The 18677-nt window shown below is 35.7% G+C and overlaps 1 protein-coding gene and 1 long non-coding RNA gene across 2 annotated transcripts; one reads left to right on the top strand and one right to left on the bottom strand.

Moving 5' to 3' along the window:
- The first annotated feature begins 3639 nt into the window (after window positions 1–3639).
- Window positions 3640–12381, top strand: LOC145008306 (uncharacterized). Its single transcript, XR_013663352.1, has 5 exons — window positions 3640–4593; window positions 11139–11417; window positions 11530–11609; window positions 11881–12012; window positions 12148–12381. It is a non-coding gene; the product is annotated as an uncharacterized LOC145008306 (long non-coding RNA).
- A 1601-nt stretch (window positions 12382–13982) lies between these two features.
- LOC145008305 (ras-related protein RIC2-like) lies at window positions 13983–17531 on the bottom strand. Its single transcript, XM_078966919.1, has 2 exons — window positions 17153–17531; window positions 13983–14530 (listed from the first exon to the last, which is right to left on the bottom strand). The coding sequence occupies exons 1-2, from the start codon at window positions 17371–17373 to the stop codon at window positions 14101–14103; spliced, it is 651 nt and encodes a 216-aa protein (XP_078823045.1). The 5' UTR covers window positions 17374–17531; the 3' UTR covers window positions 13983–14100.
- Window positions 17532–18677: the final 1146 nt, after the last annotated feature.

The raw sequence follows: 18677 nt of genomic DNA, 5'->3' as shown, positions 1-18677 counted from the left end.
GGCTTCAAATCTGCTCAATCAGTCCATCATTACAAACACACACACACACACACATCCCCCATAGGGATGTGAATCAAGTTAATCGGGTAAGGCACCCCGAATATCTCCAAAGTACAATCCTGAAAAACACTCAAAAATAGAACCATGTGTTTATTGGCAATGGAAACTCGCAGTTGACACTCCAACTCTACAAGATTATTTCCAAAATCTCTACTAAAGAACGAAGATACAAAGGACCGACTCACACCCGAGTCAAAAAGCACAAGAGCAGGAAAAGAATTCACTAAGAATGTACCTAGCAGAATTACAATCATAAGCACACAGGAAATAATATAACAACAAAAAAAATAAATGAAAACATACCAGTAACGACATTAGGCACTGACCTGGCCTCCTATACTATGAGCTGAAAAGCACAACCCCTAACCCTTAGGGCCTCATCCTTCCCTTGGCACCCATCTGTAATCCAAAGAATGGTTGGAGTTGGTGCATACACCAGCTTCGCAGTAAGCAATAGGAAACTGGACTTTATATGGCTAACCTGTGACATTCCCAAATTCACGGCTAGAAAAGACCAATTTGTTTATGCTTTATTTAAAATCAGAGTATCTTTTTTTAAGATTAATATTGTAGAATTTGTTCCCAAAAACATGATAATGATATTATCAAAGCATTTCTGAAGAAATGTATTTTATTTATATTAAAAACATTGGCATGTCATCATTAATACCATACATAAGCATAAACGAAAATAATACATGCCTTACAAATATCTATTATTCTACTAGCCTATAATCCATAAATATCTCATCTAATCATCACACTTGTGCTCTCGTGCCACTACCTATAATACAAGAAACAAAGTGGGTCAGGCTTGGGAGTCTGGTGAGCACATAGTGTTTTCAACCGACAGTAGTTAAATTCTTTTAATTATATATTTTCATCAAAACATTCAACCCGATTACCCATTCCCATGATCCTTATTTTATGTCCCAAAAGCACCTAATTCAGGGACTTGTCTTAAGGATCATCTTTGGGATAAACAATAATGCTTAAGGGATTCCTAGGGGGATAGAGTACACCTGGTGAACACTTAGATCAAAACATTTATAGGTTGCGAGCCTGATAGCGTTCCACTAAACTGTCTAGAATAGCCTATGGTTGTTATCTATACTCTGCTAGATGACTCAACATAAAGTAGTTGTAGTACCAAAAGTTGAGGCCTCTCTTAACTATTTTATATTTCATCTACACATCTCTACCCAATATACTTATAGGTGTGTGTGTGTGTGTGTATATATATATATACAATTTAAATCTAAAAAAACATGTATAAATTGTTCATCTATCATAGATATTATGAACACATATAATAGGCACATATAGCATGCAATTATCTTAAATACTTCATATCTATGTGTAAGATAAAAGTAACTATGCACTTACTTGTTAAAGTGATGACTTGAAACTTTGAAAGTGCTTTGCTTCTAGCAACTGACCTTTCCTTTGACGTAACCTAGTATCATTACCACTACATCTTAGCCTAATATTCTATGTGACTAAAAATAGTCTATACATATCAATCGTTCTAATGAATACGTATAGTTCTATTAAATAAGGATCAACCAGGCAAGACAGTTGGGAGGCAGGACCATTTCGGCGTGTAGTCGTTTTTGAAATTCTAGTCACCTCTCTCGTAAGTAGATAAATAAGTATTATAACTTCGAATTACTAATAGTTCTTATTTATAAATTCATAAAAACGACTATGAATTTAACTATAAATTACACTAAAACGAGATAGAGTGTGGTTTAACTTGCAAGGATTCCCTAGACAAAAGTTTGGAAATTACACTAGCGGAACTTCAGGCTGATAGCTACTAGATACTAGGATCCTAAGGACCTCGAAACTTGCAAAAATATTCTAAGTACTAAGAGAGTCTTGGACCAAAAGAAATAGAATTTGAGAGAGAGTTTTAGAGGAGTTGTGGGGAAAGTTATGAGCATTTAACAACCATTTATAGGCTAAAGTACGTTCATGCGCGTCGTGATCCTGCTTGGGCGCTACTCCTCTTCTCTTAGTGTGACACATGGCGGAATTTGGCTTGGGCATCGTGGCGATTTATAGAAGGTTGTGTGCAAGGCACAAACGCATGCAACGATTTCCGAAATTCAAAATTGCATAAATTCTTCATACGAGTTCCAGTTTTGACGTTCTTTATATCAAGGCATAGCTATCCATGGGATCCACAATTTTCATTTAGACTTTGTCAGCTAATTTTGAGTTTATTTATTTCACACAAGATTAGACTGTTAAAGCTCGTATAAAATGCATAACTTTGTTATCCGACGTCTGCTTTCAATTGTCTTTATATTGTTGAATTCTTATTAATGAGATCTTCAATTCTTGCTTAGATCTTTTTGGCTAAAAAACAACTGATCTAAAATTTGATTTATGAGATGTATATTGCTACGCTAAATCTTAGAAAATTCATAACTTTCTCTAATGAAGTTAGATTTTGACTTTCTCTATATGCATGCTCTCAGTTTAATGACTACTACGATTTTCTTTTAGATCATTAAGGCTAAAAAGTAACCTGACAAAAATTTGCTTTTTACGACGCGCGATGCCGAATCTGGTTGAATCGTGAAACTTCAACGGATCATAACTTCTTCGTTATAAGTCTATTTTAAGCGTTCCTTATATCTCTGGAAGCCTTTTCACGAGCTCTTCAACTTTCTTAAAGGATATTAGGTCTAAGTATTAATCTATTTTAGATGCGTATTGTATTCCTATTTTAGTATATCGTTATAAGCACGCATATTGCACATAAATCACATAAAACTCAAATAATTCTTCTTTATTACATCAAATAGGTTACAACTGTCGACCCTAACTATTACATCATCTTATTAAATCCTAGCGAGAAAAAAGGGCATTACACAACCTGAGCACAGCGGTAACAAATCCTAGTGCTCGGCAACAGAGCTTGTTGATGACAATCTCTCACATAATGCCCATCCCAACCATAATTGTGGCATGTTGTTGTTGATCAGCACAACCCCTCATGCGTCTTCCTGCATTTGCCACAAATGTAGCCCCTATGTCCTCTAGATCACGAATCAACGGGTTTGAACTGCTTTGATGTTGGTTGTGTCTAAATCGAGGTCTGCCTCCCCTCTCTCTCTCTCTCTCTCTCTCTCTCTCGTCTGGCTCTTAATCCTAATCTCCCCCCTCTTAGGAAAATACTGCAGTTTGGAGACATAAATATACATCTGGTTCGATACCAACTTGCAGATCTCCGTCTTGAGCATGCTCAAGTAACGAAACATCTAAACCTGCTCCGAAGCAGCATACTCAGGGCAGAAAAGGGCTCTCTCTCTCTCTATAAACATCTTGGTGATCTCCTCCACCGACTCTATCGTCTGCTTCAGCGAAAGGTACTCCTAAGCTAACCTCTCCCTCTCCACCAGGGGAACATACTCAGTGCGGAATATTCCAGCTTTCAATGGAGTTGAGAATGATGATGCCACATGGTGATCCTTCTTACTTCACGTAATAGTGACTTAATGATAATAGTGATGGATATTCCAGCTTTCTGACTCTGTTTCCGATTAGGGTTCAATCTCTTTCAGATTGTTAATTTCAACTCCAATGCATCAGTCGTACTTTCTTTTGTTGTTGCGCAGAGCTAATCCTCGGTTTTCTCTCTGTTTCTCCTTCTCAATGACCCACGGTTATATATGTGTCCTGTGGCATACCCAAAGCTAGGGTTCATATTTTCATCCATTTGTTTTTGTAATATGATTAATTTGATGAAAAACAGAGATAAAGTGGTAATTTCGTCATGTATGGATTGACTTATTTGGCAGCAGGAGTGGCAGTTGCAGGTAGGGAGGCATGTCATCTGAAGAGCATGCTTGAAGCTGCAATGTTTGGTGGATTTGGATATGTCATAACATGCAGAATGGTTTCATTAGAGGTTTTGCAGTTGGGCCTTAGCTTAGCCCTACATTTCCCTCCCTTACTACCCAAATATTGATAAGGGAACAACATGTACTCTTTTTAAACGACTTAAACATGGACTATTGCTTTTCCCCCCTTTTTTAAACGACTTAAACATGTACTCGATATAGTTAAATAGTCATTACTGTAAAAAGGTAATTTAATGTTAGATAGGTAAATTGGTCATTGAATGACCATTTTTCCTTTAAAGTTAATGACCTTTTTTTTATCCCTTTTGAGAGTTGATGACTGTTTTGTCCTTTTTGAATCTTAATGACCGTTTTACCCTTCGGTAAGTAAAGATCCTTTTACGCATCCGACAACAATAACCAATTAACCATTTTGCCCATCAATTCTCAGTTATCAGTTTTTTATATTCGGCAAAACAACATCAACATTTAAAGTTGACATTAATTTTTTATTATTATGTGTGATATTTTGAATGCTTATATGTGTTTTTTGCAGTTCCAGTAAAGGTACTTCAAGAAATTATTTTCAAGTTGAATGAGTCAATGAAGTGTGTTGGTAGACTTACATTTGTTTGGAACAGTCTACGTGCATTGTTTACTTAAAATAGGCAATTTGCAGGTGAATAGTATGAAAAGAAAATAGTAATTTTGATTTTCTTGGTAGGTTATTTGTAAAATGATAGATGTTGTTGTTAGTATAAGGTCTTCGATTTTCGTCTTTGAGAGGTTCCTGTAAAGTAATATTAGATGCAAACGATGTAGTTGAGGCTCGAGTTGGACTCGATTCCCTTAAACAGATTCGCCGTCTGTTCCCAGGGTACAACAACCTAAACAATATTGTGTACTGCCGGAGATAACGACTTGCCTGAAAAATTGGCCGGAAGCAGAAATGCAGAGAAGGAAGAAGAAGAGTAGTAGATTCATTTGTGTGTCTGAATGAGAAGGCAATGGTCTTATTTTATAGTCGAATTATGAAACGGAAAGAAATCACTAATTGATTGAGCGTTTAATAGCAATAAATCGCAATTAATGCATCCGTTACAAAATTCAAAAATTAGGGACCAAAACTGTCAAGTTTAGCAAAAACGAGGGTAGTGCTCGCCCGAGTTTTCGGAGCTGCATTCGTGTCTGCAGGTCGTGCCCATGCACGAGTTCGGTGTTCTTGGTCTACGGAACCAAGATTTGCACCCCCCCTGCGTGCGGGTAGGAATTGTAACATAACCATAGACACAAGCTTGTAAGCCTTCCATGCAATGAAGCTTATAAACCTTGTTGAGTTTGGTCTCTCTAACAATGTGGGACTCATTCCCACATTCCTCTCTTTTTCTAAACTTATTCTCAAATACCCACTTTGAGTATCGATATCTCATTCACTTATACTCTATTTTGGACATATAATATATCGTTTCGAAGCCCTCATGGAGGAGAACACAAACCCACTTAGAGTTTGTTATATATACGACATATGTATATATTTATATATGTCCAAAGTTAGTAAAAATTATAAATAGTTTTACTAAATTTCCAACAATCCCCCACATGAATGGAGATCGATCTCTGCACATCCAATTTCCAAACGAAATTTTCAACAGTTGAATCCTGCATAGGATAGGTAGGTATTACCATTTGAACCTTCCCTTAAGAAGTTACACTTAATCTCCTAGCAGTTAGTAGATCTCGATGTATTTGAACTAAGTTGCCATTTATGTAGACGACAATGTAAATCTCACAGGACTCTCCCTGACAAGGTCATATCCTCATAGACGTCTTCGTTTTGGTCATGAACACTAACCTGGTTCTGCAAGAGCTTTAGGAATTTTTTCCCCTATAATTCCCTTCGAAGCGACCCCACTTCTCTCTCACATTGGTGATTCCAAGAATCATTAAAAACCATATGTTTAGCCTAATTTGGTCACTACATAAAGGAATGGACTAGGATGAAATGTTAACTCCCCCCATAGTGACCTGCCCCACTCATACAATTAGGTTATCCTTTTGAACCCAGATCTTGGGATCTCCCGTCTTCTGGGTAAGGTTTCCTTCGTATGAATTTATTGGTTCATGGGCTTTAGTCCCATTCCTCTTGACGACTTATAAACTACATCTCTACTCAAGCCTTTTGTAAGCAGATCCGCAATGTTATCCTTTGACTTCACCCAGTCAACCGTGATAACTCCCGTAGAGATTAGTTGTCGTATCGTTTTATGTCTACGTCTAATGTGCCTTGATTTCCCATTATACATTGTACTTTGAGCTCTACCAATTGTTGATTGGTTATCACAATGTATACTTATGGCCGTTACCGGCTTAGGCCATTCGGGAATGTCCTCTACAAATTGACATAGCCACTCCGCCTCTTCAGCACAAATATCTAAGGCGGTGAATTCAGATTCCATCGTAGATCTAGATATGACTGTTTGCTTGGATGATTTCCATGCTACAGCAGCACCTCCAAGTGTAAACACATATCCACTTGTAGATCTGGAATCTTTTATGTCAGATATCCAATTTGCATCCGTGTATCCTTCGATAACTGCTGGATGTCTGCCGTAATGCGGTCCATATTTTCGCGTGTATCTCACATACCTCAGCAACCTAGTAATACTCTTCCAGTGTTCAGAACTGGGTTTACTAGTGTATCTACTTAGTCTACTCACAGCATATGCTAAGTCAGGTCTGGTACAACTCATTAGATACATCAGACTGCCAATAATTCTTGAATATTCCACTTGATTAACACTATCACCTCTATTTTTACGTAGATGTTGACTAGTGTCAATTGGAGTTCTAGCTATGCTAGTATCTTCCTTAGCAAATTTTTCAAGAATTTTATCCACATAGTGTGTTTGACTCAAAATCAAACCACTTTGGGTTCTTGTGATCTTCACTCCAAGAATCACATCTGCTAAACCCATATCTTTCATGTCGAACCTGGATTTCAACATATCCTTCGTGGATCTTATCATCTTGTCATCACTACCAATGATAAGCATATCATCAACATACAAACACAATATGACATATCCATGAGTGGTGTTTTTCACATAGATACACTTATCACACTCATTGATTCTAAAGCTACTTTCCATCATGACTTGATCAAACTTTTGATGCCATTGTTTAGGAGCTTGTTTTAATCCATATAGAGACTTAACAAGTTTACAAACCTTGTTCTCTTGTCCTGAGGCAATGAATCCTTCAGGTTGCTCCATATAAATTTCTTCTTCCAACTCCCCATTTAGGAAAGCTGTTTTCACATCCATTTGATGAACTTGCAAGTTCCTGATAGCTGCAATGGCAAGAACTAATCTAATGGATGTTATCCGCGTTACCGGCGAATAGGTATCAAAGTAGTCTAGACCTTCCTTTTGTCTATAACCTTTGATTACTAGTCTTGCCTTGTATTTATCAATACTGCCATCAGGTTTCATCTTTCTCTTAAAGATCCAACGGTAACCTAGTGGCTTGCTACCTGGAGGTAGATCTACTAGTTCCCATGTATGATTTTGTAAGATAGATTCTACCTCATTTTTTATGGCTTCTTTCCATTGAGGTCCCTCAGAAGAAGTTACCGCTTCTTGGTAGGTTTTAGGTTCACTTTCCACCACATAGGTGAAAAAATCATCACCATATGATTTTTCAACTCTAGCCCTCTTACTTCTTCTGGGTTCTATCTCTTCCTCCTCGGATTGAGCTTGTTCTTTCTCTCGAATAGCTTCGTTATTTGGTAAAGATGGGCTTTCAACTTCCTTGTTCAAACAAGGAAACACATCTTCAAAGAATGAAGCATTCCTTGATTCCATTATAGTATTCTTGTGTATTTCAGGATTCTTAGAATGATGCACAAGGAACCGATAAGCACTACTACTTTGTGCATACCCAATGAATACACAATCCACTGTTTTAGGCCCTAACTTTTGTACCTTAGGTGGTGGCACTACCACTTTAGCTAGGCACCCCCATACTCGTAAGTACTTATACGATGGCTTTCTACCCATCCAAAGTTCATACGGTGTTTCATTCTTTTCTTTGCGAGGTATCTTATTTAAAAGATAGTTAGCTGACAAAATAGCTTCCCCCCACATTGACTGGTTTACACTTGAACTAATTATCATGGCATTGACCATTTCTTTCAAGGTACGGTTCTTTCTTTCAGCAATTCCATTGGATTGAGGTGAATAGGGTGATGTGAATTCATGACGAATTCCATTTTTAGCACAAAAATCAGCATAAGGAGAAACATATTCCCCACCCCTATCACTTCTAACCACTTTAATTCTCTTGTTGAGTTGATTCTCAACTTCATTTTTGTACAAGACAAACTTGTATATTGCTTCATCTTTACTCTTAAGTAAATATATGTAGCAATATTTCGTGCTATCATCGATGAATGTAATGAAGTATTTGTTCCCACCTTGAGTAGGAATTGACTTTAGATCACACACATCAGTGTGAATTAAATCAAGAGGTTCGGTGTTTCTTTTTATTGTTTGGAAAGACAATCTAGTTTGTTTAGCTTCAACACATGTGGGGCATTTGTGATTTGAGTCAATATTAAGTTTTGGTATGTATTCTAGTTTAATTAATCACTTAATTGAGTTGTAATTTACATGTCCTAAGCGACCATGCCAAACATTTGAGCACTCAAGCAAATACGCAGAACTAGAACTTTCATTATTCATTTTGTTTGTCACCATTACATTCAATTTGAACATGCCATTCAAGGCATATCCTTTTCCCACAAACATACCATTTTTGGACAAAACAAACTTGTCCAACTCAAACACTAGCTTAAAACCAAATTGGTTCAACAGACCACCCGACACTAGATTCTTACGAAGTTCGGGAACATACAAGACATCCCTAAGCTTCACTTCTTTCCCCAAAGTCATTTTTAGAATGACATCACCAACACCTTTGATATCCGCGGTAGCAACATTTCCCATGTAGAGCTTTTCACCATCTTCAACTTCTTTGTAAGTGTTGAAAACACTTTTGTCATGACACACATGACGAGTAGCTCCCGTGTCAATCCACAACTCCTTTGAATTTGTGTTCATAAGATTCACTTCAGAAACCATAGTCGTGAGATCAGTTATCATGGCCACCAACTCCATGTTATCATTCACCATGTTTGCTTGACGGTTTTCCCTCTTAGGTTGAGGGCACTCCGAAGCCTTGTGACCCGGTTGGCCACAATTGTAGCACTTGAACTTCTTCTTGAAAGTTCCTGCCTTTGGGCCTAGATTTTTGCCCTTTGCTTTCCCTTTGTGAGGTCCCTTGCCTTTGCTTTTGGAAGTTTGACCAGCTTCCACCATATGAACCTTAGAAGATTCAACTTCACTGCCTTTCTTCAAGGCCATTCTATTGTCTTCCTCAATGCGAAGACGCACCACCAGTTCCTCCACAGACATCTCCTTTCGCTTATGCTTAAGGTAATTTTTGAAGTCTATCCAACCAGGAGGAAGCTTTTCAAGCATTGATGCAACTTGGAATGATTCATTAAGATTCATCCCTTCTGCATTGTTATCATGTATGATGACCTGAAGGTCTTGGACTTGAGTCATAACAGATTTTGAGTCAACCATTTTGTATTCCAAGAACTTAGCAACAACATGCTTCTTAGTTCCAGCATCTTCTGTCTTGTACTTCCTTTCCAACGACTCCCATAGTTCATTAGCAGTTGCAACTTTACAATAAACATTGTAAAGTGCATCTGTTAGCCCATTCAACACATAGTTGCGGCACAAAAATTCTGAATGCTTCCATGCATCCACAGTAGTCACAGATTGAGCATCAGCCTGCCCCTCAGCAATTACAGGAGCAGTTTCTGTTAGGAACCGAGCCAAGTTCAAGGTGGTCAAGTAGAACAGCATCTTCTGTTGCCACCTCTTGAAGTGCAGACCAGAAAATTTTTCAGGTCTTTCAGCATGGTTAGCCATGATGTTTGGAACCGGTGCATTTGGGTTCACAGCAGGGGTAGCACCAACAGCAGGAGTTCCAATACCAACGGGAGTTGCAGACATACTGAAAAATTCGCAACGACAATCAAATATATTATTACAGGAAAAAAATCGATAGAAACTCGATTTTAGAATAAAAGAACAGAAAAACGAAAATTTGTAGAAGAAAGAATAAAATCTGTTTATGACTGTTAGTATAAGGTCTTCGATTTTCGTCTTTGAGAGGTTCCTGTAAAGTAAGATTAGATGCAAACGATGTAGTTGAGGCTCGAGTTGGACTCGATTCCCTTAAACAGATTCACCGTCTGTTCCCAGGGTACAACAACCTAAACAGTATTGTGTACTGCCGGAGATAACGACTTGCCTGAAAAATTGGCCGGAAGCAGAAATGCAGAGAAGGAAGAAGAAGAGTAGTAGATTCATTCGTGTGTCTGAATTAGAAGGCAATGGTCTTCTTTTATAGTCGAATTATGAAACGGAAAGAAATCACTAATTGATTGAGCGTTTAATAGCAATAAATGTCATTAATTACGCAATTAATGCATCCGTTACAAAATCCAAAAATTAGGGACCAAAACTGTCAAGTTTAGCAAAAACGAGGGTAGTGCTTGCCCGAGTTTTCGTGTCCGCAGGTCGCGCCCATGCACGAGTTCGGTGTTCTTGGTCTACGGAACCAAGATTTGCACCCCCCCCCTTGCGCGCGGGTAGGAATTGTAGCATAACCATAAACACAAGCTTGTAATCCTTCCATGCAATGAAGCTTATAAACCTTGTTGAGTTTGGTCTCTCTAACAATGTGGGACTCATTCCCACATTCCTATCTTTTGCTAAACTTATTCTCAAATACCCATCTTTGAGTATCGATATCTCATTCACTTATACTCTATTTTGGACATATAATATATCGTTTCGAAGCCCTCATGGAAGAGAACACAAACCCACTTAGAGTTTGTTATATATACAACATATGTATATATTTATATATGTCCAAAGTTAGTAAAAATTATAAATAGTTTTACTAAATTTCCAACAGTTGTCGTATGATATAACATGCAAAAATGGTTAATTAGGAAATAAAATGTGTGAAACTTTTACGGTTAAATAATGGTTAAAGTTTAAACCACATACTTACCGAAAATATGATGGTTTTTTTAATGACATATATATTGATGAGGGTAAAATGGGAATGATCTTTTTACAGGTTGTCGAGGGAGCAAAGTTATGTAGAACTAAATGGATCATTGGTGTTGATGTGAACCAAGATAAGTTTGAAATTGGTATTTTAATATAAATCTTTAGAAAAATATAGAAATTTCCCATTTTTACTAGGTTTACTTATTTAGGTTATACGATTCTGATATTGATTTTGTAGTTACTGTTGTCTTTGGTTGCACAGGGGCATAAAGGGTTAAAGGAAGTACACTTTTGGGAAGATTTTGCCATATTTCATTGTCCAAAACTTTCAACTACATCAATGAAGGTTGGGTTTATTGTTTTAGCGAGCTTTCTATGTTAAATTTTTTACTTTTTCCAGTTGGGTGGCACCAGATTGCTCTAAGCCTCTTAACCATTTGGTCTATAACATTCTACAGTTACAACACAATGGTATGAAGAAGGACATGAATTCAAAATTACCCCATCCTACTGCGAAAAGAATTGCCCAACGGAGTCGGTATGTGCACTAACGGTCTCTAGATTTACGTGTTACTGTTTAGAGCATTTTTTTAAAGTATTTTGTTATTTTGGTCATTTAAAATTTAAAATAGTAAACTCCTTGCTTCATTTTACAATTTTTTTTGTTTGTATATATATTGTCATGATTGTTTATTTTAATCCCCGATTTTGTTGTTTCATAGTAAGTTTTTTGTGAAACGTTCTAAATTAAGATTATTTTGATGTTACAATTTCTAATTATTTACCCTTCTCTCAATCAAATTCCGCAGCCACTTCACCTTCTCTTCCAAGAAGTTTAGCTCGGCCTGATAATTTACTTACCCTGCTCAGGGTCAAGATGGAAAAAAATGGAATGTTTTGTGTAGAGCCTCACCTGAACATGTTTATGTTGGTTTCAATAGGTAAGCACTATGATTACTCTTTTATTTTCATTATCTTTTTAGTTTATTTTCTTATTTGCTCTCATCACTTATGTTGTTGTTACACTTCGTTGCTCTCTGTTGATTGATATTTATCGTATTCAACTCTGTTTGCAGCTTGAAGTGTCAATCATATTCCAAAGCCTGTGGTTTCTGGATCAGGGTGTAAAGCATTTACAACTCCATAACTTGATCTGTTAACTTATATAAGCTACAATGAACTGTGGAATAGAACCATCCCATTTCGTTCTCATGTTTACTTGGCTAAAAATAAGAATGTATTTTCATTTGTTTGTGTATTAACATATACCATTCTACTTCTATTTCCTTATAGTAAATTGAAATTAAAGATTTTTTTGTTACTAAGGCATTGTACCTTTTACTTAAATGAGATATGATGGCTCTTCCTCTTGCAACAGTCGAATACAAATTCAACCCCGCAAAGCGGGGGAACTTCACTAGTTATTATTATTATTATTATTATTATTATTATATATATATATATATATATATATATATATATATATATATATATATATATATATATATATATATATATATATATATATATAGTTTTTAAAATAGAAAACAATTTTAAGCATGGCAATGAATAGGGTCACTGCTCCTTGTAATGTATTATGGGTGAGTATTTGGACTTCCGTATCGAACCAGGACCGGTAAGTTTAATTTTCATCAATTTCTATAAAACTAGTCCGGTCTAAGAGTAGATCCAATTCGGTCCAAATGTCCAAAACTAAGTCCAAGAACCGGAATCGGGCCTGGTCCGAAACCTGGTAGGCCTCAACAGGTCTGATCCAAGGTGTATCGCAAAATCGGTTTGATCTAAATGTTCACCCTAAATGTATGTAAGTCCAAATACCAACAAGTAAAGATACTACTAAATACATAAAATATTGAAAACTAAAATAAATGTAAAAGATAAATAATAGATAACGGATCAAATATCTAATTCTTTACATGAATCAAAATAATTTCTAAATGTTCTTTACCCACATTATTGAAAGAGATTGAAAGCTTAAAAAGGTTATAAAGTAATTTAGTATGAGACGTATGGACATGATATTTGCAAAGTGGTGCGTTTTGCACTTTGCATCCTAAGCTAAAGAGCCAAAGCCCAAAGCTACTTTTTTGTGGACGTGGGAAACGAGTTTGGAAAGAAAAATATAAGCATAAACTAAAATTTTAGACTTATAGTTTAATCAAATAGAAAAAATGTATTTGATCACGTTTAATTGCTTCTATAAACGAGTTTCACAAATCACAGCACATATCCAAACACTTTTGTAAAATTACCCAACTACCCATGAATGATTAAATTCACCCATTGTATCAAAGAATTATGGCAATCAACATATGATTATGAGAATTATAAATGATCCAAATTTTGGATATTTATCGAAATGACGGTCATCTACAAAGTATGATATTTCGATTTCAATGGTATATAATATGATTTTTTTTTCACCAAATACTTATAAAAAATTATCTCTATCCCTCAAATTCAAAATATCTTTTTTGAACTAGATGACACTTTTATGCTTTTGTATCGTAATCTACTTCATTTTTGCTATAACTTTTTCAACGTTCTGTTAATTTTTGTTTTTTATTAAAAATAATAATAATAATAAGCATTCACTTTTGAAATTTTAGAATACAATATTTTTTTTGTGGCAGTCCAAAATCCTACATTTATATTTTAATGCTACATAAAATTGGTTCGAAATTAGTCGGATCGGCCCATTTTGTGATTATCCCTTGTATCAATTTTGATTCAAAATGACCATCCAATCTCTATCTAGTTGACAGTTAAAATGAAACAGCCAACGTAAGTCAAAATTAAAGCTCTCACACTAACCATTCCACTAGGCCCTTGGTGCATTTTTTTTTTTCTTTTTTTGTAGCTTTTATTGTAGAAAAAAAAAACCAAGAAAAAACCAAGTTCAATATATTTTACATTTCAAAACCATACGAATTCATACTATACCACAAGCCCTTACACCTTCTCAAACAGATTCTCATGGCCAATTAACACAAACCCAAACCCTAACCCTAACCCGAGCAACACCCGAACCGTTTGGGACCCACAGACTCATCCCTAACATCAATTGCAGCTCCTTTAGCCGGAACCGAACCCGCATCCCCACCAGCTTCAACCGCTTTCTTGCTCACAATCCTATAAATTTGTGTAATCACTTCACTAAAAGCATTTTCAACATTAGTTGCTTCCAATGCGGAGGTTTCCATGAAACAAAGAGACTCTGCTTCCGCTAATGTTTTGCCCTCATCGGTTGACACTGCAAGGAGGTGACGGAGGTCCGATTTGTTTCCAATCAACATGACAACAATGTTGGGGTCCGTGTGGTCCCGTAACTCCTTTAACCACCTCTCGATGTTTTCAAAAGTCGCGCGGCGTGTTACGTCGTACACGAGTAGAGCCCCAACTGCTCCTCGGTAGTAAGCACTTGTAATCGCACGATATCTGTATTGCTACAAAAAATAAGTTGAACGAAAGAAATAGCAATGCGCTTTCATTGTTATGTGTATTATAGCATCTTACTTTCACTTCGTTATGGTAAGAGTAAATTACACGAATGGTCCCTATGGTTTAGGGTAATTTGCGCGTTTGGTCCCAAAATTATTTTTTTTAACTCAGAAAGTCCCTACTGTTTGTTTTTGTTACACACTTGGTCCCTGTCTTACCTAAAAAGATTGTTTTGCCATTGATTTTTTAATTTATTTGAATAAACATACCCCAACCCTACCCCCTCATCTTACCTTACCTACCTCACTATTTTTCCCTATTTAAATAAGGGTAAATTACACGAATGGTCCCTATGGTTTAGGGTAAGTTGCGCGTTTGGTCCCTAACTTATTTTTCTAATTTGGACGGTCCCTAATGTTTGTTTTTGTTACACGTTTGGTCCCTGTATTACATAAAAAGTCTATTTTCCCTTGATTTTTTAATTTATTTAAATAAACACACCCCCAACCCTACCCCCTCACCTTACCTTACATACCCTACCCTTTTTTCCCTTTTTAAATAATTGTCTTTTTATATAAGATAGGGACCAAATGTGTAACAAAAACAAACAATAGGGATCAAGCGTATAACAATAACAAACAGTAGGGACCTTCCGAGTTAAAAAAACAAGTTAGGGACCAAGCGTGCAAATTACCCCAAACCATAGGTACCATTCGTGTAATTTACTCTTTAAATAATAATCTTTTTAGGTAAGATAGGGACCAAACGCGTAACAAAAACAAACAGTAGGGACCAAGTGCGTAACAAAAACAAATAGTAGGGACCTCCCGAGTTAAAAAAAATAAGTTAGGGACCACGCGTACAAACTACCCCAAAGCATAAGGACCATTCGTGTAATTTACTCTTATGGTAAGGATAACAATTGTGTGCTTTCGAATTTCTTTCTTATGAAGACATTGTACGTTGAAAAAAGAGCAATACATATTATATAAAATGGTTAAATGCAAGAAATGGTAATGTAATTTCGTTGATTTGTTTATTGTAACAATCTACGTTTACTTTTTCCTATTGTATCTTGAAAAAATCTACCCAATTATTGCAATGTCATTTCTTTACAAAGCAAAGCAAATTTTAGTTTTAACTACTACGATTGGGTAGATTTTTCACAGTATAATGTCTTGAAATTTTCATTGCTATAACTGGGTAGATTTTTCCTTTGTAAGAAAAAAAATGAAAGTACAATTCTATAATTTTGATACTAATTTTTCAAGATACAATAATCATGTTGAACACAAACATCAAAAAACCCTCTTAAAAGTAAGGAAATAAAATTTATCACAATAACAGAAGTTGAGATGAGAAAAAAACAAAAACACCTGCAATAGAAGTGTGCTCTGCTTTTAGGTTCTTTATTTATAACATCTTTGATATGATAATATATTATAACCACGTAACTTTTTTTATAAAAAGTTTGTATTTTGATTTTGTGACTTATGTTATGTCACTAATGGTATTCATTATACAATCTTAATATCAAAGATTTACCTATCATATCATATAATCAATAATGGTGATTCATGCAATTATTTACGTATAGAAGTGGTTCTACTTTTAAAAGATGTTTTTGGCCACCTTTGATTACACCTTTTCCTTGGTCCCCCATCTCACATAAGATAACACTAATGCACCCTTTGCTGCTAAAAATATCTACATTTTAATTTTAGCAGATGTTTGGATATGTCATATTCATTTTAAAAGTCATTATCACATCCTAAATAATCAGATAATCACACTCAGTTGATAAAATATAAAGATAGGTATGACTTTTGGTGGAAAGAATGGAGTAGAAGTGTTATGTTACTCCAATAACAGTGATCCAAATCATCCAATACTATAAATAGGATGCAAAACCTTAAATTCTTTCATAGTATCTTGTTGCAGAAAAAGTAAAAATAAGAAGTATTATATATTATACTAGTGCACCACTTTTAAATAAGTTGTTATGGTGTCAATGTGTCATTCATATATCCAAATCAGTGACCCTAGATCCACATTTATATATAAGAGAGAATGTCAAACGTGACAAATGTCTGAGTTTTTAAAGCCCATACACCACATGTCAACTACACACTCAAAAAAAGTATCATTCATTGTGGAATAAGAACTCTTTTTTTGTGTGATCACACAAATACTTTTTCACCACACACACATGTATATATGTAAACAATTAGGCCTTTTCATTATGCAGGATAGAACAAAACATGATGCATTTTGTTGTGTTTGAGATGTATTGAGTGAAAAGACAAGAGTGTCCTCCTCATCCTCATGATTGAAATCAAGCTTTTAATGTCCTATGTGAGTCTAGAGGCTAAAAGGTGCACTAGCTTCCTGTAGTTAACAAAGGCATTTAGATATTTTACTATGAAATCACAAATCATACAAAACCTATATTATTTCAGATGAACAATATAAAATCTGAACATCAAGAAACCCTAAACCTAAAGCAAGTTCAATAAATCAACTAAGAATTCAATTTCTTAAGCAAAAAGTTATGCATGCAACAAACTAATGGAATCGATACGGATATAATTAATTGAAGGAATTAGAAAGAGGTTGGACCTTTCTTGACCAGCGGTATCCCAAATCTGAGCTTTGATGACCTTGCCATCAACGTTAAGACTCCTGGTAGCAAATTCGACCCCAATCGTGGATTTTGTTTCTAAATTGAATTCGTTTCTAGTGAACCTGGAAAGAAGATTGGATTTACCAACACCAGAATCGCCGATTAAAACCAATTTGAACAAGTAATCATATTCATCTTCAGCTCTGTATTCAGACATCTCTCCACCTCTTTCGGCACCTTTTTTGAAAGTTTTCGTCTGGAAATGGCAGCGACTGTTGTCGTTGCGTGGCAAGAGACTGGGAACATCAAGGCGGTGTTCAAATGACCATTCTAACCCCCACCCAACTATCGGCCTGCATCGAAATCACTCTAAACAAGGGGTGTCTTGGATATTTCAAATTTGATTACTGCCGTATCGGTTTTCACTAAATGGGGATTAAGTAATACTAATATCTTATTTTTTGTTTATGGGAATCCAGTAATCTAACCTTTTTTTTTAATATAATTTTTTTTTAAATGACCATTTGGTTTAGAACAGGGTGTTTCGGATCGATTTCATATTTTGTAAAGGGGTAGATAATTCTGATTCGGTAATATGGTTCTCCTATAAAATATAAATACTCTTTAACCCATTTCGGACTAGATTTCGACATGCTCTTGTTTCGGATAACTCTATATCCCATTCCAAACACCTCTACGATTGAAAATGTCTTCTGATAGCAGTTAAAATATGTAGTTTTTTTATGTAAGTTTCAAATTTGTTTCTAATTATATGCATTTATTTTAGATTATACGTTCATGTTTAGTTTACGCAATTATATAGGTATTATAGGGTTTTTTGTGAATTTTAATCTTTTTAAGGTAATTATAGGATTACATGTGCTTATACATTTATACTACATCATAAATTGCTATCAAAAACTATAACAACATAAATTTTCAACCAAAATTTTCATTTAACATCACAGAATTCTCATAACATATTTTACAAAATTCCCAATTATCGAATTAACAAAACACCGACTCCATCATCATTTGATTAAAAATCCAGGATCCTCAAAACATAACTCTTTTGCTGGTGTGTACAATCAAACTGGTGTCTTCTCGTGATCTTGACAAAACCTGAAACACATAACACATAACACGGTAAGCACGAAGCTTAGTGAGTTCCCTAAAATACCACACACATATCAGTAGCCTCTCATGGCTATACTCAGATAAGACCCTCCGGTCAATGTGTCTCAGTGGGACCCTCCGGTCCCATAACTCGGGTGGACCCTCCGGTCCTAACTCAGGAAGCTCATAATAATAATACTCAACATAAATCACAAAGACATAATGCAGAATATCACAATATACAGATAAGCACATAAGACATCTCGTTCGTACAAAGATACCACACATGGTACGTATAGGGAGAAGACTCACCTCGAAAGCTTACAAGTAATAATCTCGCACACGGAAATCTCGAACTAGCCTCCGCTTATCACATAGGACAAATATCTCTAATTAATACTCTAT

The sequence above is a fragment of the Lactuca saligna genome, chromosome 8 (genome assembly GCF_052625555.1).
Source record: "Lactuca saligna cultivar CGN05327 chromosome 8, ASM5262555v1, whole genome shotgun sequence".
In the NCBI taxonomy this organism is placed as follows: Eukaryota; Viridiplantae; Streptophyta; class Magnoliopsida; order Asterales; family Asteraceae; genus Lactuca; species Lactuca saligna.
Note: the sequence above shows the minus strand (reverse complement) of the source record. Positions and strands in the feature narration are given on the sequence as shown.